At 39.4% G+C, this 25,231-nt stretch overlaps 1 protein-coding gene and 1 long non-coding RNA gene across 5 annotated transcripts in view; one reads left to right on the forward strand and one right to left on the reverse strand.

The window, feature by feature from the left end:
* zmat4a (zinc finger, matrin-type 4a) overlaps positions 1 to 25,231 on the forward strand; it is a 134,872-nt gene that overhangs the window by 37,619 nt on the left and 72,022 nt on the right. For all 4 annotated transcript variants that reach the window (XM_044197086.1, XM_044197088.1, XM_044197085.1 and 1 more), the window contains one exon: positions 15,770 to 15,859. In XM_044197086.1, coding sequence (XP_044053021.1) covers positions 15,770 to 15,859 — 90 coding nt within the window. The remainder of the gene's footprint in view (positions 1 to 15,769; positions 15,860 to 25,231) is intronic.
* Positions 7,215 to 22,899, reverse strand: LOC122876577. The gene is made up of 3 exons (XR_006378094.1): positions 22,815 to 22,899; positions 15,314 to 15,354; positions 7,215 to 7,312 (listed from the first exon to the last, which is right to left on the reverse strand). It is a non-coding gene; the product is annotated as an uncharacterized LOC122876577 (long non-coding RNA).

Consider the following 25,231-nt stretch of genomic DNA (forward strand, 5'->3'; position numbering starts at 1 on the left):
GGTGCTTATGAAGGCTAGATGACAAACAGAAATAGCAACAAAGCTGCATTATGAGCAGATTGATGTGTAAAGAAATGCAACAGTACATGCTCTGAATTGACACTATGACAGAAATAATGTTACAGTGCACATTGACATTGATTCAGACACAGACAATGATGCTATGACAAAGTTTGATTTGGATTGAAATATTACTCAGATCAGACTGATCTCAAAATAATTACATTTTTGATTAAATTTACATTCTCTCATCGTCATCATCATTACCATTATAACGTCATGTGATCAAAAGCTAAATATGTCCTGCATATGCATAGCCCAAAGTGTTACACGTACAGCTCACCTTTCCATGCTACAGAACAGAAAAACAATAAAAGAAAATCTGCCTAGAATCTCCAGAAAAGAGTTTTTAGGTTAGGGTATGCACTATACAAGACCATCAAAACTGCATTTGGTGTCTTCACACTGTGGCAGTGAAAAATAACAAGCTGAATTTCCATATGGTTAAGATACCATTCCTCCTTAGAATATTTAAAACTGACCCACTAACAAAAACATGCTGAAAAACGTGCAAACCGTGATGTGAATTGATTTGTATTGAACTGGAAATTAGCATGGGGTCACTAACGTCAGGATTTCCTGTGACTGCTTCACAATAACTGTGGTTTGCTGTTTTATAGCTTTAAATAAAAAGCAGCAATAAGAAGTGTTCACTTTCAGTTTGCTGTAATAGTAACCTACCACAATTACAGCTCCAATAGCAGAGCAAGCAAACTGATCAGCAAACAGTGAGGCTGCTGTCTGTTAGATAAAAGTGACAATAATGTACAGTAGTAGTAAAACGTAACCCCAAACCAACATGACTCCTGTGCTACAAATGAGCTAGGCTACTTCTAAGCACTGAAAATAATATGTCTTAAAAATGATGCTTCCTGTTTGGCCCACTGCCTGACCACAAATGTTGAGACACAGTTTCATACTCCCAAATAGGTCTGTAATATCACAGGTCAATGTAGTTAGCACCTGCTGTGAGGGTGCTGCAAATGAATGATATCACAATGATATCACAGCACAGCACTCTACGGCATAGCTAAAGCGTGCGATACTGATATTGTGGAGAAGTGGAGTGGATTTTTGATTGTCTAAGGGGCTTCAGGACCCAGATACCATGAAATATAGCATATAGTTGGTTAGTCCAGCTTTCTGTGGACAGAGTGCTCTCTTGCTCCTGTTGCAGTGATGGTTCATTTTTTACTTGATACTGTGGAGGAGATGCTGTTCTCTGATGCAGCCACACTTTATTAATTATGCTGATTTTAAGAATTTAAATTGTTTATTTGAATCAGTTAGGTGCACTGGCTTTTTGTGACCATCCCCACGTGTTTTTACTTCATAAACTCAGCTTCTTCTGACTTACAAGACTTTAAATGGATTGGCTCCTTCCTTACATCTCCAGTCTTATCACTCCGTATACTCGTCACATCCTTTATGGTCTCTTGATAATAGTCATTTAACTATATATTTTTTAATCATATGGTGGTAGAGCCTTTGCTCATTGAGCTCCACTTCTTAAGAATAAACTCCCACTGCAAATTCAGGAGACAGGCTCTGTTGAGATTTTCCAATCTAGGCTTCAGACCCATCTTTTTTTTCTATACTATGGCCCCTCTTAGTTTCACTGACTGGGTGAACATTCAACTGATTTCTACTTTATTTAATTCTGTTATTGTTGCTGTATGAAGTTTTTAAATTCCTAAACCCAATCATTTTGTTATATTGACATTCTTACCTGTATGTTTGCGATTCTGACTGTGTGCATCTCATAGTTGTGTGTCTGATGTTATATTTGAACCTGTAAAGTGTGCAGTGACTCTTTGGGTGATGCGCACTTTAAATAAACAGAAGTTGAAGTTAAAAATGAAGCTATGTATTGACCACTGCTCTGCAAAAGTTGGGTAAATGTTGTCAAACTGTAATTGGGGGCACCCTGGTCGCCAACCATGAGCCAAGCAACTGGCTGGGCACCTTTGTTGCATTTCAGTCCCCATCTCTCTCTTCCCTCATTCCCTGTCATCTTTCTACTGTGCTATCTAATAAAAATGATAAGATGATAAATGATAATAAACAAGACTAAGAGTCTACAGCCATGTTAGCAACTCGGTGAAGTTGTACTCCAGCTAAATGCTCACATCAGCATACAAATGTGCTTACAGTGATAATGCTAGCATGTTGATGTTTAGCAGGTGTAATGTTTACCATGTTCACTGTGATGGCTAAGCATGTTAGCATGGAAACATATGCTAATCAGTACTAAACACAAAGTACAGTTGAGGCTGATGGGGGATGGCATTAGTTGTGCAGGTATTTGGTCATAAACCAAAGTATAGGACATAATTGAATTTTGACCAGATGGTGCTGGATGAAAAGTCAGCTTGGAGATCAAAGTTGTTATAATTCATCCTCGGGACAATGAATATGTGAACCAGATTTCACAGCAAACCATCCACTAATTGTCAAGATATTTCAATAAAAAACCTAAAAAGTAATGTGCCAGTCCATTTAGTAGATGTTGAGATATTTGATATGATAAGTGAAAACTCTGACCTGCTGGTGGCGCTAGAGGAAAAGTCAGAGGATCACCAAAGTCATTAGAATGTATCCTTTAGGGACATTGAACATCTGTTGTTAATTTCATAGCAATTTGTCTCACAGTTGTTGAGACGTTTCATGCTGAACCACAAATGCCAATCTGCTGGTAATGTCTGTACAACATTTTATAGCAATCATCTAGTACATGTTGAGATATTTCAGTCTGGACCAAAGTGGTGGACCGACTGACCAACAGATCAACACTGCCATCCAGAGAGCCATGTCACTAGCATGGCTCCAAAAAACCCTGTAAATTACTTCTGTGGTCGCAAATGAAACGGTGGGTAAACATCAAGCTAATAATCAGGCAAACTACCACCAATATGAAATATAGAATGTACATCTAGAAAAAGAAAGGTTGAAGTATTTATTTCATTATTTCATATTCCTAAAAAATATGGCTTAATGAATACAGTGCATGTAGTAGGTTCAGCTTGTATGTATTAACCCTTATTTTATTTTAGTGCTCACTTGAGACCTGGTCTGTAAAGACTGGTTTCTCCCCCGCCGGTATTTGGAAGCTGCCAATTAATGGAAATCAATCCTGGGCTACTGATGCCTTTTACCAGGTAAATATGCTGCGGGCTGGTGGTGTTAGGTAACCGTTGAACCATCCTCTCTACTTGGCTGCTTTGTTTTGAAAAGCTTTAGCAGAACTTTGCTTCGTTCTGTGCTGGAAGCGTTAAATCCTTGGAGGTCTTTCTGAGTAAACACACTGTAATCCCCCCACAAAACCCCACATGAGCCTGCTGTTTTGATGTAAACGAGTGATGATTCATAAGATAATAAGTGTGGACTGCAGTGCTTTTCCCATGGTTCCATGCAGTGGAGAGCTTTGACTGAAGGGGGTACAATAACAGTAGTAGTAGTGGTAACAACACAGAGCCCTGGGCTCTGACTAAATCATCCAGGGACAGCTAAGTAAGACAGCTCAGTCCGGGTCCTGAGTGTCTCAGAGCTTACCTGACCTCTGTCACAACTGTTTTTGTCTGACTTTTTCTAATTAGAGGGCTCACTGAGGCTTCCAGCACACAGACACTGGTCTATTCCAAGTCACAAAACACTCAGGGCTGTGTTCGAGTAAAAGGCTCCAAAAATGACCAGGGAGGTAGCGAGGTGCATCCAAGTTGTATAACAGGCGTCAACATGGGGCACTTAGAGTGCTGTGACTGGAGATGGTACTAATAATGGTGTTGGTTTCGTCCTTCAAGACACAAGACAGTCAAGCTTTTGGAGTTGGATTGAAATAGAAGTACCCAACTTGTTGACAAAACAGGCAAGGCAACAGGCATGTTTCCGTATATCAGAAAAGCAAAAACATTTTCAGCTTCCTCCATTTTCACACAAAAGTTAAACACTGTGGTCAAATACAATTATGAAACCCACACAAGCAGAATCTTTCTTTTTTCCTATTAAAGAAGTCTCAAAGGTCCAGTATGTAGGATTTAGTGGCATCTAGCAGTGAAATTGCAGTTTGCAACCATTTGAATACCGCTCGCATCACCCTCCCCTTCCAAGAGTGTATGAGAAACTACGGTGGCCGCGAAACTCATGAAAAATGCAAACGGCCCTATCTAGAGCCAGTGTTTGGTTTGTAGAAACATGCCGGTGCAACATGGCGACCTCCGTGGAAGGGGACCCCCTCCTTCTTCAGATAAAAATGGCTGATTCTAAGGTAATGAAAACACAATGCTTCTTATTTTCAGGTGATGATACACGAATGAAAACATACTTATAAATATTACATTCCATTTCTGACAATAGCTCCTCCTAAATGTTACACACTGGACCTTTTAAAAACTGAATATGAGCAATTTTATTTTAAATTTCAACTAGCTTTATTGTTTGTTTTTGTTTGTTTGTTTTGTACAAATTGGCATTTGCATCATTGCACCAACTTCTTTGTGGTCTTTGTTACAATGGCAAATTACCTTATTTGAATGCAGCCTGTCAGCATTTTAGTTTCAGATTGACATGTCACTCAAAGACTCTGATTGACATTTCTGCAGTGTTGGCATATGCATAGAGACAACAATTATGAAAGGACAGTGCAGCCAAACTGCAGTGGTTTAGCTTTACATGGTAGACTGGCACAACAGTGTGCTGTAGTACCACAAAAATGTTTTAAATTGTGGGATATAATAAATGTAATAGATGTTGTTTTGGCAGTTAATGCTCAGTAAACACCCAGGGAAGCGGATGCTGCCAACATATTCATTATAGTGAATAATCATGAGAATAAATGTATCCTTAATGGACAGTTTCTCAACTAACTGACTGTATTGCTGGCTGGGCCCTCTGATGGGGACCATCAGTTGCTGCACAAGGGCTCTATGATCTGATAAGAAATGCTGTAAGCTGGGCTGATAACACCACCCGTTCACTGGGGATGTGGCCCAGTACAGCTACAGCCTGCTGCTGGCAGCTACTCAACAACTACAATGGAGTAGTGTGGGGTTAAGTTCTTTACTCAAGAGCACCTGGCTAGCAGCTGTTTAGATGGAATGAGTGTGCTCTTATCAACTTTCTACTACACTACTGCCTCCCCCGCATATTATTTATATCACTGAAGATCAGTTTTTATATATGGGAAGGGTCCATTTTTTTATATCCAACTAGAAACAAGGCTAGTTCCTAGTTGGCCGTGGTGTTACAGTCTAGTTTGGGATATCTGGGAGTATCTGTACTCTACAATACTCACTCTGGCCCTGGGGAGGGGAACGTCTGAGCCCACACAAGCGCTGATCGGCTCACTGATGTGGTGGTAATACAGTATGGATTTTTAGTCAGTCCTGATTATGTCAAGTGTGCACTTAGCTTCCCTGTCATACAAACACATCCCACAGTGGGTCTGTTCCAATATTGTTTTGTTACATTCTCAGTCAGTGGTAAAATTTCTAATCAGAGTCCTCAGAGAAACTGATCAACTGAAACACGCCTGTACAGCTGTAAATATACACAGATTTATACTAATGACCTTCAGGCTCCCATCAGTTGAATGTGTTGATTAGTCAGCGTCTCATGAGGGCATGTGTCTTCTCACTGGTATACCAGTCACTTGGGTTCCTGGCTTCTTTGTAATGCTTTGCTTCTTTTTACTCCAAATCACATATACATTACAAACCTCCAGGCCACTTTCCAAGCACACCATCCTGTCTCGAAATGAATTGTTCCTTTCCTCCAGTCCATTAGGTTCCATTCATTTTACTATGGCATGAAAATCAACTTGCAGAGACTTGAAACTTCTTGAAGTGGTCGGACAAAACATTTTTTCACAATTTTCTTACATTTTATGGACAAAACAATGAATTGAGAAATCATCTGCATATTTATCGATAATGAAAATAATCATTAGTTGCAGCCCTCCATTGAATGGGAACATCCAATTTGGTTTTATTTTTGTCAAACATTTCTTATCATTGCGCAGTAATGCAGCTGGAAAGATGAATCAGTTTCAACAAGACTAAAAGTCTACAGCCATGCTAGTGGCTCTGTGAGGCTGTATAGGCACAGCGGTGCTTTGAGCTAAATGCAAAAACCAGCATGGGGTGATGAGCAGGCATAATGTTAACCAAGTTCACCATCTTAGTGCAGGGGTTCTCAAACTAGGGAGCGCTCCCCCTGGGGGGGGTGTAGAGCCACTGCAGGTTATCTTGCAAACCTGAATCTTTTGTTTACTTCAAACGCCCGTATTGTTAATGATTGATAAAAAATTAAATCCACTTTTGCTGGGGTGGGGGGCCATGAACTTTTTTTGGCTTCTGAAGGGGGCTGACAGAAAAAGTTTGAGAACCACTGGTTTAGTGTGTTAACTTGCTAACATTGGTTAATTAGCACTAAACATATATGCAGTAAGTACAGCTGAAGCTGATGTCACTATAGTTTTGCAGGGATCTGGTTATAAATCTATGGAGTTGTCAAGATATTTCGCTAAAAACCACAAATGTTAACCTGCTAGTGGCACTCCAAGAAAGGTCAAGGCATCAACAAAGTCAGTAAGCTTCATCTTTTGTCTGTACCAAATGTAATGACACTCCATCCAACAATTGAATCAGAATCAGCTTCATTACCAAGTAGGTTTACACATACAAGGAATTTGCTTTGGTATTTTGGTGCAAAACAATAAATATAGTAGGAATATAAGAAATATAAAGCAAGTACTACAGGTCAAGAATCATAAATATAAAATTGACAATAAGATATTAAAGAATATAAAAATATTAAAAGAAAATAATACAAAAATAAAGAATATGTACACTATGACTGTTATTTAGATTATAGGTTGTGCAGGGATGTGCAATGTGCAAAATATTTACATGGGAATGTGCAAATGCTTACAGTATGAGTATACTGTACTAAAAGGGGGGGTTGGTTGGTTATGAGAGTCAGTGTCACTGGGGGTACAGGGCCTTGTTGATGAGGCCGGCTGCAGACGGAAAGTTTTTGTGGCGTGAGGTTTTGGTCCTGATGGACTGCAGATGGATGGAGGTGAGGATGGACTCGATAATGGCGGTGTAGAAGTGCACCATCACTGTCTTTGGCAGGTTGAATTTCTTCAGCTCCTCTCCTCTGCTGCGCTTTCTTGGTGAGGGAGCTGATGTTCAGCTCCCACTTGAGGTCCTGGGTGATGATGGTGTCCAGGAAGCAGAAGGACTCCTAAGGCCTTGAGATAGATATAAACATTATTGAGCTATTTCAGTCTGGACCAAAGTGGTGGACTGAACAACATTGCTATCCCTAGAGTCACCTTGTCAGCGTGGCTAAAAATATGCAGTGTGAACTTGACTTCTTGCCAAGCAGTACTATTTCAATACAAAAAGCTACTGTATGTCCTTTTTATGATATCCATTTTTGCTGTCTGCATATTCACCATATTTAAAACAACAGTAGAAGGCTGATTTTCATCACATCCAACTCAAGCTTATCTCACACATGCAAGCTACTTTGTACACAGAGCTCAAATTCTCTGCTTGTTTTGCAATTTTGAAAGATGCATGCAATAGTACAGGTTTAACATTTGGTAGTACAGTGGGTGGAGGCAACAGGGGACCTGCTGGCAGAAACTAGAGCTAAGATACAAACTCCCACATGAATGACATCAGCTGTAAATGCACACTTTCATCCAATTTTCAAATGAACCAGTTATGGAACAAACTAGTCAGAAACTTGTTTTCCATAATTTTCTACAAGAATAGAGACCACACCAGTGACACATTGTCAGCTGTAAACGATAACTCCATACAGTTGTTTCTTGTCCCTATGTTATAGAGTAGTAATAGTGCTGTTTTGTAGTTGCCATTGGCTACAGTTGAACAAACTTCACAAACACACTGAGACATGGTATGCAGACAGAAGCAGGCTGAGTGACCAAAACAGGTTGCAATTTTGAATTTTTTGCCAGTTATGACGTAAGACAAGTTGTCATATTGTAGACTGTAACACAGTACAATTTGAAATATTATCGCCTACATATTCAGAGGAAGGTGGCATCAATGATGTCGAACAATAACGCAAGGGAGCACGTTATGCATAAATTACTGATGTGGGCGTCTATGCACTCGTTACAGGAGCCACATTAAGGCATCAATTTTAGTTGTGTTAATGTGTAGAAATATTTTGTGTAAATGCTACAAAACTGTACATTTTAACACGCATTTTAATGTAGTCTAAACAAGAAACAGAGGGAGAGACAGCACCTGGATGCGGGTGAGAGATATGACCCGCGACCAATTCATCATAGTTTATAATAATGCAGCGCAGTGACGATACAGGCGTATACAATGCTAATCTACTGTACATGTCTATTTGTCACTGTTAACATAGACTCCAGTCTGTAGTGTAGTTCATACACTTCACTGATAAACCACAGAATTGAGTACCATTAGGTTTCATGATCAAAGGAAGTTTTTATATAACGTCCACACTTCTGTCCATATTCACACGCTCCCGCTCTCGCTTGTCCACATGAGCACTCTCTCTCTCTAAAGAGAATTAAAAGACTAAATACAGCCCATTTGCGCCTTGTGGCTTAGTTTGCGCCCAGATCATGTACCGTTACTAGTAAAAGTGGAGTTAGACATACCCTAAATGCACTTGCGCCATGCACTTTAGACCATGCGCTATAGATCGTTTAAAGTACCAGACTCTGTGTTCCAGATTGCCTTGACTCTGGACAGAGTGCAAAACCAACTGTAATTGCATTTGCAGCTGGCCCCACTTGGTAATTAGTAAGTCATGCAAAGAAATGAATAAAAAAAATATATAAATGATTACAATAGTTAGTAAATTAGAAGAATTTCAAATGTGCAAATATAAAGGCCAATGTGTACAATAGCCCAATTGCTGCAATGTCCTCTGTAAGCGTAAGTGGAACATTTCTATCCAGTTTGGAGCTGGAAGTGTTTTCACTGCAGAAACCCAAGTAGTTCTCTGCTGCAAAGAGAGATTTTACTGTGTAAAAAGGCACTTTAGGGTGACATAACAACTAATGTGTCTGGGAACCAGAAGTGCAATTGATTGCAGGTTAAAAAAAAAGCACTGATATGATTTCAGGGTGTGAATAAAAGCCCAGCCTGCTGCAAATGGTGCCTCTGTGGTAGCTACTGGCAATGACCTCACAGGAAATTAATGTTAACTGGTTGATTGTCTTGTTGCTGTGCTCCATGAATGGCAGATGTGGTATATCATTTTCTCCATATCAAAGGAGATCTAACAATCTTATTTTTAGCACAGGACCAAACAGTTTGAACAGTACAAAGCTGATTCTGCCTTTGTTTGAAGTCCATTACTTATTTTATTCTGGCTATTAAGTGATAAGTTGGGGACAAAATTTGAATTTCAAATGTTCCAATTTTCCTTCTTTCTCTGTTCATACTGAGTTTGAAACATCTCTGCTCCTGCAGTGAGCATTTTATATTCAGAGGGTAATACAATATGAATAGAACCTCTTCACATTCCCAAAATACATATGTAACAAGACTGGTGTTTTAAATAAAGGCAGAATATGCTTTGATCTTGCTCATTTGAGCTAAAAGTGTCATAATTGTTTTTCATATTTTCTGCAAATACTTGCAGAAGTATTTTTTAAAAGGGAATTGATCAAACCAGAACCAGTTTTAATGTAAAGTGTACTGAGTTATCTGCCATTTTTCATTTTTCAAGCTGGATCATTTTTTTCCTTAAAGAAGCGGGAGAGCTCAGGTTGCAATATCTCTGCCAGGAAAAGCAGACAGACAAAACAAATAGATTCCTGCAGCCTTGCTCTCACCCCCTGACCAGGCGGGATGAGTTCGTCTGTCATGCCCTTGTTAAGAGAAGCCGGTGGCTGTCCTTCTGCCTGACAGAGTAATGCACCGGGCACCTGTCCACGCTGCTACATGCCTCACTAGACAGTATCTCTCCCTCATCCGTGGCTTCTCCTGACGATACAATGACAATATCACAGAAGTTTCCCCCTCCTCTTTCTGTATCACTTCTCCTGACATCCGAAGCTTCTCCCCGCAAAGCAGAATCATTTTCAGATAAACTAATCTGTCCTTCCAAATCCCATCTTTCCCCCGTCGTGGCTGTGCTATCGGATCCTGGGGGATCGATGGGTTGCTGGTAAGAAGACTCCTGCTTCACCCTCAGTGAACCGAACATTAATTATCAATTCAATCCAGTGTCAGGGAGCGGCAGTGTGAACTTCATTTGACAACCTTCTCTTATTTTTAATGGGACCTCTACCTGGCACAAACGTAAGCCAGATCTTGGATCTTTTTCCAAATAAGCTCCATCACAGATTGATATGACACAAACCATTAATTCTACCTGGTTCAATATCTCTTGGCCTTTTGCTCTAAAAGCATAATTTAACAGGGAGTTAACTGAATTGTGAAAGCGAGGCACTTAACATGGCAGTTTTTCATCACAATATCATTAGTACATGACGGTGATTACCCAGAGTGTTTCACTGCTGTTTTGGCACTTAAATAGTGATATTAGTGAAATAGTGATGTTAAGTTGTTTGGGATATTTTAGATGATGGGATAGCAGTGGTTCAGGCATCAATAGAACGTCTCCAGGATACCTCCCAGTGAGGTTACTATGGGTACATCCTATGTGCCAAAAATAGCTGGAGCTCATGGGATTAAATATCCCAGCAGGCCTTGGAATGATTAAGGTTCTCCAGTATGGATGAATGAGACTGTCCTTTCAAGAAAAATTACAGAATCAGTCGTTTCAGCAAATGACGTTCAAGTATTATAAATCTTGTCCGTTGGGAGTAAAGGAGGAAGTAGTGTGACATTATTATAGGGCCACTAAGTCTATAAAGGGAAGAGGTTGGAGTGGTTAGGTGGGTCAACAAAATGTTGGACTGTGACACAAGAGACAGTTGTTGTTTCCTGTTTCCTACCAACATAATGTTGGTTTCTTTTAACCATAACCACAATTGTTCCCTAAATTAAACCAAGTAGTTATTATTTTAATCATGGTGATGATAGTCCCTAACATTAATGATGTAGTCATTTTAGCCCAAACATGGATCAAACCCAACCAAACCTTAACCACAACGTTGTCAGATCAGAAAATGCTTTTATTTTTCAGTCATTTGTAACAATTTTAGAGGGCACTTTATATTGGTATTATGGATGTTCAACAGATTTGTTTTCTTCATGGTTAATATTTTAAAGTAATCCTTTGCATCACTTTACACTGTCGATGCTAGTTTTTCCACTGTCATTTGCTGACAAATGTAGTAGAATGTCATAATTAAACTAGGGATGCTCTAATCCAAAACCAGTTTTGATACTGATACCAGCGCTCATTTGTCTTTGAGCCTGTACAGTAATATCACTTATTCTTATTAGCTTTGTGCAAATTTAATCATATTTTTCTTATGCTTATAAAATCAATCATTCAATTTTATGACAGTGACTAACAACCAGTATTTAACAGAGGTGGGGGACTCGAGTTACAAATTTGAAGACTTGAGACTTGCTTGACTAACTGATAAAAGACTCGACTTGGTATTAATGATTTAAGACTTGACTTAGACTTGAGACAGATGACTCGAAAGGACTTGACTTTTTTTTTTTTATTAAATATTTACATTTTTCTAGATATTGAGAGAAGTTACATTTTGATTTTGAAACATGATTGGGTGATTTCTAGTGCAATGCGCGCAAACCTGGCAACCTACTTGGACACGGCAGACCAGCAGAGGCCAACGCACGAGGCAGCTATCATGGAAGGGGCTAGTCCAAAAATAATAAAATTGCAATTCAAGGATACTGTTGTCGATGACTGTAGTAAGAAGAGAACTCCGGTATGCAAAGGCTGCAGCTCAAAAATCAGTGACACGACCACCACAACCTCCAACTTCATCCGTCACTACAAAATCCACAAAGAAAGATAATCGGGGGACTGATTTGGGGCCCTATAACCAGTATATATCCAGGCACGTTACTAGCTAACAGAGCTGCGTACACATGACTAAATGGTTAGAGACTTGGAGTCTTTGTTAGTGACAAACAGACAGATAGATCTGTTGTCAATTGTTGTTAATAACTATTAGATATGTTATCCTGGCCCTTACGATTAATCACCATTTACCATTTACTATGACATCATTATGTAGACTGGCCTTCTCTCAGCACCCCCAACTGTGACTGACTTCCAGCGTCCCTGTATAGGGGACTGTTCTCATTTGTTCTCATGTGTATACCGCCACCTAGAGGCTTTAATTTATTCTATTAATAGGTTGTAGATCTCAATATCATAATTCTTTAAGTATAACCTATAGCCTGTTTAAATAGGCCCATTGGAACTCTAATTACATAGAATCATTTTATTTAGTGTGTTTATTTATGTTTAAGTGAGATGTAGACTAGATCCCCAAAATGAATGTAAGTGAATGAGAAGCCTGATACCTGGGAGGAATGGTGGTGTTGACAGTGGACGACGTGAACAGCAGTGGTTGCTAGCTTACTTGTGGATAAACTTAGATGGAGATGCTTGTAAGACTGTTTAAACTTGCCAATTTCTACTAAAGTGGAATATCCATTGAGATGCATATGGTGAGCACTCCATATCTACACAATACAACCAAAGTGTTGGCACTGCTACCGCACCATTTGTGGCAAATTCAGAAAACTCCGCCTGTTTTCTACCCAGAAGACAACACTGCTTCTTCCTCATTTGAGATTCAGTGGTGGTTGGAACACTGAATTTTCTGCATTTCTAGCGTATTTTGTAGATACACTTAGACGGAGGTAAGACTACTTAAACTTGGCAAGTTCTACTAAAGTGAAATATCCCTTTAACTTTGTGGCAAAGATGCTTGCTAGCGTGGATATGGACAGGAAAAATAAGATGAATAGCATCCCATAAAATTCAGGCATGCTTGAAGAATGACATTCAGTGGCATACTAAAACCATTATACCTGAATAGTTTAAATACATTTTCATGGTTTGATGTAATAGTAATGTGATGTCAGTAATGTTTACATTTTAGGCCATATATGTTTCTTAATTTTTATATACTTGTTTTTATTTTCTACACTATTCAGTTGTATTTGTATTGCTATACTGTTTGCTATACTATTTGATGCTATACTTTTTTGTGCACAGAAACAGTTAATTGTGAAAACAATGACACAGTGTCATTTGAGAAGCACCTTAGACAGATGTATTAATAGGCCATGGAGAAATGGTGTGACCCTTCTGAAGGGGAGCCAGGGCAGGAGGCTTAACATTGTGATGTAAATCTTTTGTGTTGTACTTCTGTTTTAACTTTCGAGCCCTTTAGATCTATAAGGTTATATTATAATTTCAGAGCCCCACTCTCTATTGTTGTTTATTTAGGAGGTATGTTATTGATTGCCACAAAATGTCAAATATCAGTAAGATTTATAAGGTGTAAACAGGCTGCAACAGTTTCCGTAAATGTTGAAAATAAGACTCAACTTTTCATAACCGCTGTCTTTTAACTGATTTAAATGAAGAAAGTGGGGTAAATCATCAGAATTTCGTTTAACTTGACTTGGGACTTGCTTGATCTGAGCAATGACTTGACTTGTCTTGCTTGACTTGCTTGATTCTCACCACAGTAACTTGGGACTTGCTTGAGACTTGAAGGTTAAGACTTGAGATTTGCTTGTGACTTGCACATGTGTGACTTACTACCACCGATCGGTGCATAGATTCAACCTATAGTGTATTCATGAAAGCTTTTACATGTGTCAGATAGGACTTTTGTGGGGGAAAAAGTCTGGTGTAAACAGAAAGTGATGCAACTCCTGTTTACAGTTTGACTGGAATAATTGAAAGAAGAGCTAGGTAGTTGTCAGTAGAAGTAGTATGAAAAATTATGGTGACCTTGGCTTTACCTAGAAAGCAAACGGTGGCAGGTACAGAAACTATTGCCGTGTCTGAAATCACTTTGCTACTGCACTGTATTATTTTTGGGGCATTGTATGTCTTTATTAGATAGCGCCAGTAGAGAGATGACAGGAAACGAGGGAGAGACATGCAACAAGGGTCCCCACCTGGACTCGAACTGGGGACGTTGTGGTTCATGGTTGGCATCTTGACCCCTACGCCACAGGGGGCACACCACTTCTTGCCATTCTGCATGTCCGTATTATGAAGGTGCGTTTTAATAGTGGTTTAACGAGCCCTCTTTCATTTCCCCTCGGGGGAATCCTTGTCGTCATTTTAATTAACTTTCCGATACTTTGCATACTCAAGTGGACTACTATGAGATCGACCCTCCAAGACTCACGGTGTGCTTGTGCACACTACCCAGCATGCATTGGTTGCGAGAACCAACAGCAGGTGATATTAATTTTTGGCCACTTGGGGGAAGCAGAAACAAGTTTTGAAGCTGCTAAATGCTCCACTATGTTCACCAGCTAGTTGCTTACTGTGTCTGTCTGCTGTTTCGTGCTGAGCAGGTAGTATAGTGTACAGTGGGTTTTTAGAGCTTTTTCTCTGAAAACAGCTGCCTGCTGCGATCAAAAACAATACTATGAGAGCGGTGAGAGTGAACCAAACAGTAAAGTTGCGGGCCGGACAGCTAAACGATCATCAAACTACAAGCGACCCTTTTCACATTGTCTCATTGTTTTTGACATTGTCATTTGATACAAAAATATCCATTATAGCCGCTTTAACAAACCTAATTTTACATTATCGTAGAAAAGGTTTCAGTCGTAGTCATCTGGAATCTACCTGAGTATCTGTTAATGGCCCAGTAATCAGTAATCAGACCTATTGTTTTCAAAACAATAGGCCGATTACTGATTACTGGGCCATCTTGGAAACTATTAGGTCAGTTTCAGGTGAAACTAGCTATTAACAGATACCCAGGTAGACTCCTTCCTGAGGGCAGGGCTTATGTAACACAGAGTAGCTTAAATTTCTAGTTCCCGTCTCCCATTTTTTTCACAATTGAGAATGACTTTCGGATGGGAGCCAAAACGTCTTGATTCTGAAAACAGTGTCCAGATGACTACGACTGAAACCTTTTCTACGATAGAACACTCCTGGACGAATGAGGGACTACACCGTCTAATTTTACATTGTGTTTTTTTCTTTGTTTTAACATACTCTTACTTTGTTCAGAAAAGTGTGTTTATAAATACATGTTATATTGATCATTATTGAAGACTGATGATCTTACCTGATGATCCCATAAGATCCCACCTGATGATCAATCATTCACTGAAAACACATTAAGACATTAATTGAGGAATGAGACAAAGCAACTGTAATGCACAGACAGTTCATCACTGAATAGTATTTGTGGAGCCTGCAGACATGGGCAAGTGTCTTTAACATTAAATCTACTCCCCTTGGACCCTGCCCCCTCTTGTATGTGTGGTTCCATGTAATATCAAGTGCTGTGGGGAAGTGAGGGAGGGCATGGCAAATGATTGTTGAAACACACTGTAAGTGTGGCATTTATGCTCTGTATAGCACCATCTAATAAATTAAAGCAAAAAGACGTCACAGAACTGTCTTCCCTGTGTGACTGACAGCTGAGACGCTGCAGCACCAGTGGAGGCAACATCAAAACAAAAATCTACCACTTTAATTCTGCTTTACTTATAACTATATTTCCTTTTCTTTCTCTCAGAGTCGGAAACACGCCAACAAAGTGCGGCTGTATTACATGCTACATCCTGTGGATGGAGGCTGCCCTGCCAAGAAGCTCAGAACAGACAATGTGAGTCCTGTTTGAATTATACATCTTCCTGTCCATCCTGCTGTATGTTTCCCCAAGGTCTCAGTGACCACTGAGAAACATGCGCACATCAATCCACAGCTTGCCAGTGTCATATGGAAACCTGTATTGTTAATGGATTTTCCTGCTTTTCCCAACAACCGTGTGACCCCCCATGTCAGAATGGCTGACAGATAAGCAGCAGTGCCATATTTCTATACCAATGAACAATGAGACAGTGTCAGCGCTGCAGTTGGATGCAATGAGATGCCAACCTTTCATCAAACACAAAGACACATTGTGAGGTATCCCACCCTCACAGCCCTCCCTGTCTTGTAACTTGGAAGTGCATGATGCGTTTGACAGACGCAATTCTGTGTCCTGTCATTCCCTGTTTGATAAGTATTTGGTTGGTGATGTGTCGTTTGGTTAGTGTAGCCTTTACCACTCGAAGCAACTTCTGTTCTTCACCACATGGTTTTTACATCCACTTTGCATCTCTGCCCACACTCAGATAAGCATCATGATGTTGAGATTTCATGGTGCATGTTGAGATTTTATGTTTTATGTCACAGTGAAAGGGGCGTTTCCATTCCAAGTTCCTTTCAAGTGGAGTTTATGGTTGGCGTAGTGTGATGGAGGAGGTGAGGAAAGGCTGTGGAGAGATTGGAGTGGAGGGACTCTGGTCTCTGCTGTGATTACTGGGAGTTTGCCACCTATCAGTCTGGAAATCTGGGCTTCTGAACCAGATAAGGACACGTCAAGAGACACTATTGCTTTCTGTCGCTGCCTCAGCTCATCATCCAGTCTTGCTATTCTGTTTCTGTTTCACTGTACATTTCCCGTCTAACCCATTGCTCTCTGCCTCTCTGTCTTTTTTTGTTCTCATCTCCTCATCTGCCCTCTGTTTCCCCTGTCATACGCCTCAGCTCATCTGTTTTTCCACCATTCCCTTTCCTCTTGCCGTATTTTCCTTTTCTTTCCTTTCCTTTATGTTCCTTTCTTTTCCTCTATTTTTCTATCCTTTGCTTTTCTTTCCTTTCCTCTGCTTTCCTCCTGTCCTTTCCAATTTTATATCCTTTCCATTCCTCTACTATCCTTTCCTTCCTTCTCTTCTTTTGTCTTTTCTCATCCTCCCTGCTTGCAGCCCACATTACCTTTTATTTTTATTCATCACTTTTTCCCAACCTTTCTACTCCTATCTTTCTGTTATCTTTCTCTTCCTTCCCTCAGTTCTCCTCTCACATGTTTCTCTTTTTCCCTTTTTCCTTCCTTTCACGGTTTTGCTTCCCTGCTTGTGTTCTCCTTCCCTCTCCTCCTTTTCCTTCCTTTCCTTTTCTACAAAAGGTCTTCATTTGATTAGATTCTTTGTGATCTCTGAGACACAGGAGCTTTCTACTCTATCTCATGTCAGCATTCTGCTGATGCTTTTATCACTTGGACTAAAACCATGTGGGATCAGACTGATGAGTGATAAGACTCGGAGGAACATGGACGTCACAGCTCAACATTCTTTCACTCTTTTTGTGCATCCTATTACCTTCCTGTCAGGCAACACAGGTTCAACATACTGTCTGACCGTTTGATACACAGTGTCATAATGTACTATCTGTATTATTTCACCATCAAGGTTTTATATGAATTAATAATACTGAATAGGCAACAATATTAATTGCTGAAGAAAGAATAAGAATCCTTTGGCACATGAACTACAGGGATGTAATCGTCAGGGATGTTTGTTGCATAGAGGTACTGTAAATTCTCAAATACTGGCCAAGGCATTTATTTGGAGCAGGCTTATATTAGAAACAGGCCATTATGCCTTAACTGACATGTTCCCCGGTTAATACAAACTTTACTCCATGATTACCTGTTGTGCTGAAGACAACAGAGTTGAACAGAGTCATGCCAAACTCTACACTCTGAGTTTCTCTTCTCTAACAGAAATGTTGTTTTCACTCACTAAATATTTCCATTCACTCCCAATTTCCATTTTAGGATCGCTGTTAAGCTATTCTCAATGAAACTCAACACTCCCTGCACACGTTTCACATGAAAAGTCTTCGAGCGTCTCCCTCTCTTTCCTGTCAGGCTTTTAATTTGAAAATGAATGAATGAATGAAAATATGCAGGAAGTTGTGATTGTTATTGACATTCACTTGACAGTAGCGATTGGAAAAAAAAAACTAAGACCCGTAAAGACCTTTTAAGTAAAATTAATAATATCACATTGTAAAAATACTCAACAAAAGCATTCAAATGTTTATTTAAAGGGGTTTTCCCAGTGATTTCTGTATTATACTTCCATGAAGTTAAAGGACTCACAAGAAACAGATTTAAAAAAGAATGGTCAAAAGTCGAGGCATTGGTCAAAATATCCATATTTTCAAGCATACGTTTAGTATCTAGTATGAGTCAAGCATCAAAAACACTGGATCCTACAACTCCCATAATGCCTTTCATGACATCATCAGGGTTATTTTTTCAAATATTGGAGGGCTCTCTCCAGAGCCACAGAAGACATTATACAATTGTTTTCACAGGCTGAGTATAAATCATTATGATGAGTAAAATAAAAAATCTTGTGTGAAATCAGTGGGGTGCTCCTTAAAAGTACAGGAGTACTATCAGCAAAATATGCATAAAGTATCTAGAGTGTTACATTCCTATATACCACATCATTGGATTATTAGTATTGATGCATAAATGCAAAAAAGCAGCATTTTAATGTTGTTTCTGCTGTGATAAAATGGCAAAATGCCTGAGGCTGAAGCAGTTGTATTGTTTTTTCCTCTGTGGCCTATACTATTATTCCAACTGCTCTCAATATCAAAGCTATTTTTATTTTGTGTATAGCTGTCAGGTAGAATCGGTGTCTGCTTTGTACTGGCTGTGTTAACAGGGACGGCAGCGAAATTGGTCTCTACATGGATAGAGATGTTTTTCCCAGAATCACTGTCCATACTGTGGCATCACTGAGCAGGGGACTTAACAGGAAAAGGGCTCTAGTCGAGTGTTCCATGCTAGTTCATGTGAGGGGACCTTGATGGGTGTGGGGGAGGGTTGAGCTAGAGATTATAGGTAGGTATGTGGGAGCATCCTAATGTACTCTAAATTTAAAATTCAGTTTTTCTGTCTGAATGTTAAATCTATGGAAAAGACATTTAAAGATTAAGGCTGGAGATATTCTATATTTTTGTTATTGAAATTTTTGCCCTGTCTGTGGCACTCAACCCCAATCCCATTAGTTCCTTGGGGTTGGTCCCCACTGAAGATGAATATCTTTAAAATGGGTCATGAATATCTACTTTGACTTTTTATAAAGGCTCAGTAATTTCCTAAAACAGCTGTGCACTGTTGTTTTTAGCAAGCGTGGCTCAAACAGGAGGACATTTTTGGGGGACTTCTTTCAGCCACAGATTTGGTTCTCTAGTGAGTATATCCTGTATGTGGGATTGAGTAAAAAAAAAACACTACAGTGTGTTTTTTTCATTCTTATGAAGGAACATGTCACCCAGTGTAACAGTGTGGCTCAGTGATGTGTTTATAATAATAGTTTTTGGACAACAAATATGGCGCAGAAGAATAAGATATATCAGTCTTTGGATACACACACAATACTTGTTTGTAGGATACATTCATTATTGGTTTGGGTCTTTTATGATGGATTTGTATCTTAGCCGCAATGATGCCTGACATGAGCTTCCATGTTGTGGAGAGGCAGGTTATTGGCCGATAGTTGGATGGGACTGTACCCTTTGCGGGATCCTTCAGGATCAGGATTGTGCGCCCTTCGGTAAGCCATTCAGGGTGCGTCCCATCTCTTAGCAGCTGGTTCATTTGTGCTGCTAGGCGCTCGTGGAGTGCAGTGAGCTTCTTTAGCCAGTAGGTGTGGATCCTGTCAGGGCCCGGTGCTGTCCAGTTCTTCATACCTAGACATGAGCGTACACTTTCGCAGAGGTTGAGTTGCGAACAGCCGGTTTATTCTTCTGGCTTCATTGTCTCTGTGTATCTCTTTAGGCGGCTGGCCAAGGCTTGGAAATATATATATATATATATATATATATATATATATATATATATATATATATATATATATATATATATATATATATAGAATGCCACCAAATATATTGTTTAATACATTTAAACATCATATTGCTAACTTGATTACCTACTGTGGTACTTCACTGCTTCCTGCGAATACTTGTGAAGCTTATAACCAAACTTGGTTGGTGTGGTTTTGTAAATTATCAGAACAACTGATTAAGAGAACAGTAGGGCAAGAAACACATGTTGAGACAAAGCTCAAAATTAAACAATCCAACTTGTTCAAATGTGACTTCACTCCATACTCTTCACACGCTTTTCATTAGGCTTCTCAGTGTAAGTCTTTCAGTTGCTCATTGTAATGATGAGTTGTAGTAACACATTGGAACTCTGGAATATATGGACCTACTGTAATCTGCTCTGAGCTTCCTCTTTGTCTAATTGAGGACTTCCCATGCATGATTATATGGCTGCACAATTAATGCAGAAATGATCATCTCAAACCTCAAATAATAAATAATAATCACTTCATTTCTTTGTGGTTCAGCTATAAACTAAAAATAAAATGACAATGATGTAAACAACCTTTTACCCGTCTTAGAAGAATTTTCATCCTTAGCATTAGGTTGGTCCATTCCTTTCCACTTCAATAAACACTTCAATATAAAGAAAATACATGGTTATGAATTATAATATAAAGTGTGATTAATTACAATGAATTGTGCAGCCATTGATGATTCCCATGAATGTAATCTAATTAAGGGTCAGGAGACATGTTTCATGACCTCTGCTTGGTTGTGCATTTAACCTGAGCTTCCAGACTTACTGTTGAGGATGTGGACTTGCAGCAGTGTGGAAATGTTTCACAAATTGTTCTTGACAGATAAATTAAAGTGTAACGGAAAACTCAACTAACAGGATTAAGTCAATGGCCATAAAGTCTGTAAGCCTATTCAATAAATCAGCCCGTATTGCATTTGCCTCAGGATGTATTTTGTTTGAGGTTTGGTTACAAACTCAGATGATTTGTCAGTCATATCTAAAGCTTAGATATCACAGGATAAGGTTTGCCATAGCTAGAGACAACATTTTTATAATGCCATGAACTGAGGGACTGGTTTATGTATCCAGGGAGCCACACCTATAAAAACTACAATAAAATGAAGCTCATTAAATGTAAAAGCCTTGTGCCTAACTTACATTCAGCAAACGCTGCAATTTCAGGATCTTTCTCCATCCAGGCTATTTTGCTCAGTTCTATTCTAAAACGAACTATCACGTTTACTTCTGTGACTGCAGTGGTATACAGTACACATTTCTTTATTAGGCATCCATCAAACCAAAATTCAGCTGCTGTACATTCCATTTGACACCCATTGTTGACAGTGACTGTATTGCTTCTAACAAGATGCAACCATCAAATCTGCCCATAGAGACATGCTCCCTCCCCGTCTGCTTTTCACAAATCAACTGCTCACTAGTAGGCACATGGACCTTTGTAGGATGGGGACAAAAACGTCTCTGCATTTTCAAACATCCAATTACAGAGCTAGATTTCTGTTGCATGTGCCACCAAAACCCAAAAAGAAGTATGACATTGGATCTTTAATATGTTTAATGACAACATTTTTAGCTATGCTAGCAGCATGGCTCCAGGGATGTCGGTCTGTGTGTCGGTTGGTCCACCATTTTGGTCCAGACTGAAATATCTTAACATCTACTGGATGGATTGGAATTACTTTTTTTTTTTTTTTACAGACATTCATCGTCCCCAGAGGATGAATCATATTGACTTTGGTGATCCCCTGACTTTTCATTTTGACATTTATGGTTTTGAGTGAAATATCAGAACAACTATTGGATGGATTGCTGTGAAATTTGGTGCACAATTTCATGTTCCCCTCAGGATGAATTGTAATTCAAGGGGTCACCTCACTTTTCATCTAGAGCAATCATCAACTTCACCCGCAAAACTGATGACATTGGAAAACTGATGAGCAAATGTTAGCATGCTAACACACAAGACTATGATTTTGAACATTGTAAACTTTATACCTGCTCAACATCAGACGTTAGCATTTAGCTTGAAGCATCGCTATGCCAAAGTACAGGCTCACAGAAGTAAATAGTAGTATAGTAAATAAACTATTGTTAAGGTATGTCAAGGTTAGACAACTAAAACACTTGGTTAAGGTTAGGGAAAGATTGTAGTTAAGGTTTTAAAACAAGCCAACCTTAACTATTAGATTGTGACAGTAACAGGATGTGAACTATGGTCTCCTGCATGACAGCTGAACTTGCCACACGCTCATCCACCAGCCTGACTTCCTCTAACTGGTTACATAAGGGCACAGTACTTTTATTGGCACAGAAAGTTGGCACTGGATGTAAAACACGAGCTGCACATTCGTTCAGTATGAATTTAACAGTATCGTATTCTATTATCCAGGTTTCTGAGTTGAGAAACAATGTCCAGCTGCTCTATAAATCACTTGTCCTGTGTTCTCCTTTGAGAAAAAATCAGAAACCAAAAGGGGGAAATGAATATTTTTTGGTTTCATGATGGCGGCCCCTAGTTATTGCATTATTTCACTGGAATGCCCTTTCAGTATCAGTCTATGTAGATGGAGACCTTATTTCGATACAGCCAATCAAATCTTACATAAAGCAGTAAAGTCAGCATTCTGTCATTGGCAGAGTAGACGGTCACACTGAGCCAGACAGCAGCCTGCACAAGAGCCACAGACTCTGAACAACAACCCACATGGTTGTCTCCTTCTTATCTAACTTACAAACACACGTCTTGTCCTGCACTTTTGTACCAAACAAACATTCACAGGAGAAAAGTACACTGCTAACTTGAGTTAAGATGCTCAGCTGCAGCAAATTAAACAGCATGTAAACGTACCTGCAAATATCACTTGCGTCCAGTTAAATGTTGGTGTGGTCCCTACTCTTCAATACCAACAACAACAACAACACGCTGTCTGCCCATGACATACAGCGCAGATTTGTTTACTTTGTCTCTTGTTCCCTAACAGCGGCACTTTGGCAGCCTGCCAGCTGCTGTCAATCAAACACACACACCGATACGCCCCTCCAGCCGGCTGAGACCAAAAGGAGCATTTTTGATATTTCCCCAAAGACCTTTTTTTTTCCTTTTAAAAACAAAACCTATTAACAATACAGTTAAAAAAAAACATGTTGACATTATTTTTTACTGCAGAAAGGGATGATTAAATGTGATTTCAGTCGGACTTTAAACTGCTAAACCACCCTCCTGTACATTGACTGTGGTGTGCCTTTTTGAAGCAGGATGACAAAATTTGTGATCCAACCAGGACCAGCCTTACACATTGTTTCATCTTCATTTTTTCAAGTGTCACAATAAATCTATGTTGGGTCTGCAGTATGACCTTAGGCTCTTGGTTAGGGCTCCACTTAAACTACAAAGATGTGATGCGACCAGGCTGTGCTTATGAGGTGGCACTGTCTAAAAATACACTTGGCAGCACTGCCTCCAGAGACAGGGGGCGTGCGTATGGCCTGGCATGGCCCGGCGTCTGGACCTGGTTGAGCTGATGGCATCTGACAACTGTACATGCTGCTGGTTATGCTAGTCGCTGTGATAACCTGCTCTCATGCGGGGAGGGAATGTCAGTCAAGTAGTATGTTCTCAGGGTTTTGTAGTTTTGAGGACTAAGATGGTAAAATGGCATGTATTGTATTATGGTTTTGGCTGAAAAAAAAAGTCTGACAGAAAAATGATCTGACAAATTTTATACTGTAAGTCATTCCAGACATTGGCTGATTACAGCTTCTTGCTTCTTCATGTAATATCCTAGTAAATTGGGATTTTTTGGACTGCTGATCAGACAAAATAAGAATTTCTAAGTCATTTCGTTGGGTTTTGGGAACTTGCAATGATCATTTGTGATTATTTTTCACAAATTGTTGACAACCAGAGTAATCATTGTAGCAAATAAAGAACGATCAGTTGACTGAGGATTTATACATACTGTTTTTCAAAAGTGTTGTTAACGCGCATTAATTGTCTGAATAGAATATTTTTTCATATGCATGTTTTTGTTCCTTTCCATGGACAACATGAAAGGCATTTGTATTATATTCTTCATTATTGGCTCAAACATAGTCTTTTAAATACAAATCTAACATTTGATTGTTCAGAATGTAAACACAGCCTCAAAGTCACTTGAAAATGTTGGCAGACTGTAATCTTGGAGCTTGTTTTTAGAATGTCATTGCTTTTTCTAAAACTTGTTAGCATTGTTAAACTTTTTTTAATTCCTGTTCAACAAACAGTAAGACTATCTTAAATTGACTTTAAGTTTTTAACAACAGCCCTGATCTGGTATGGGCTTTTGTGTGTGTGTGCAGCAGCCTAATTGGTAATGTTCATACTATATGGGTAATTTCTGCAATCTATAACATACACACACACCAGCACTATGGTTAGACACCCAACTGTACCACAGTGGTTACTTTCCCTGCACAGAAGGTTTATGTGTTGAACCCCCGTCAAGGTCAGTTCTGTGTATTTTTATTTGTTTCCATTCATAGTTGCAAAATTAGTTTTTTTGTGGGAAATACTGTGCAAAGGCTGTCACACCATCATATAATATTATCACTAAATACGAATGAATAACCAAACCACCACTAACTAGGTAAAATACCCCCCCAAAAAATCAAGATTGAGTGGGTTTTATGAAACATACATACAGCTGGGCATCTTCTCAGTACATTTAAAGCTATTTAAATGAGGGAGAAAGTAATGCAATCGACCATAAAGCACACAAAGACACTCTAATACAGCTACCATTCTGGACGATTCCATTTAATGGACAGGATGTGTTACTGTTTAACTCACTTTGCAACAGCCTTGGTTTGAAAGTTGTGATTGACATGCATTCTTGTTCACAAGGTGCAAATTGATGCGCTTTGTTACACTGTATGGAACCACTATGTTCAAACCCTATAGGTGGATATGGGAATAGACACAGGTTTAGCTCACAGTTAAAACTCTTTTCTTCAGTGGACAAATATGCTTCTAATATCGTCGCCTCACTGTATTATTTCCATGTGGGTGTTCGCATTTGCCTGGGGAGTTGCCTAATATAGCGCAGATTCCGAGCTCCCAAGCATTCACCAAATCTGTGCCTATGTTAGCATTGAAAATTACATTCAAGAAACAAATTTGAAATTAAATAGACAGTTGAATGTAAACCAGGAGAGATTGATGTTTTATGAAATCCCCCTTGCAGATATGCAGCATGAGGCATTCCACATCTACACATTCACTCCGAG

The sequence above is a fragment of the Siniperca chuatsi genome, linkage group LG5, assembly GCF_020085105.1.
Source record: "Siniperca chuatsi isolate FFG_IHB_CAS linkage group LG5, ASM2008510v1, whole genome shotgun sequence".
In the NCBI taxonomy this organism is placed as follows: domain Eukaryota; kingdom Metazoa; phylum Chordata; class Actinopteri; order Centrarchiformes; family Sinipercidae; genus Siniperca; species Siniperca chuatsi.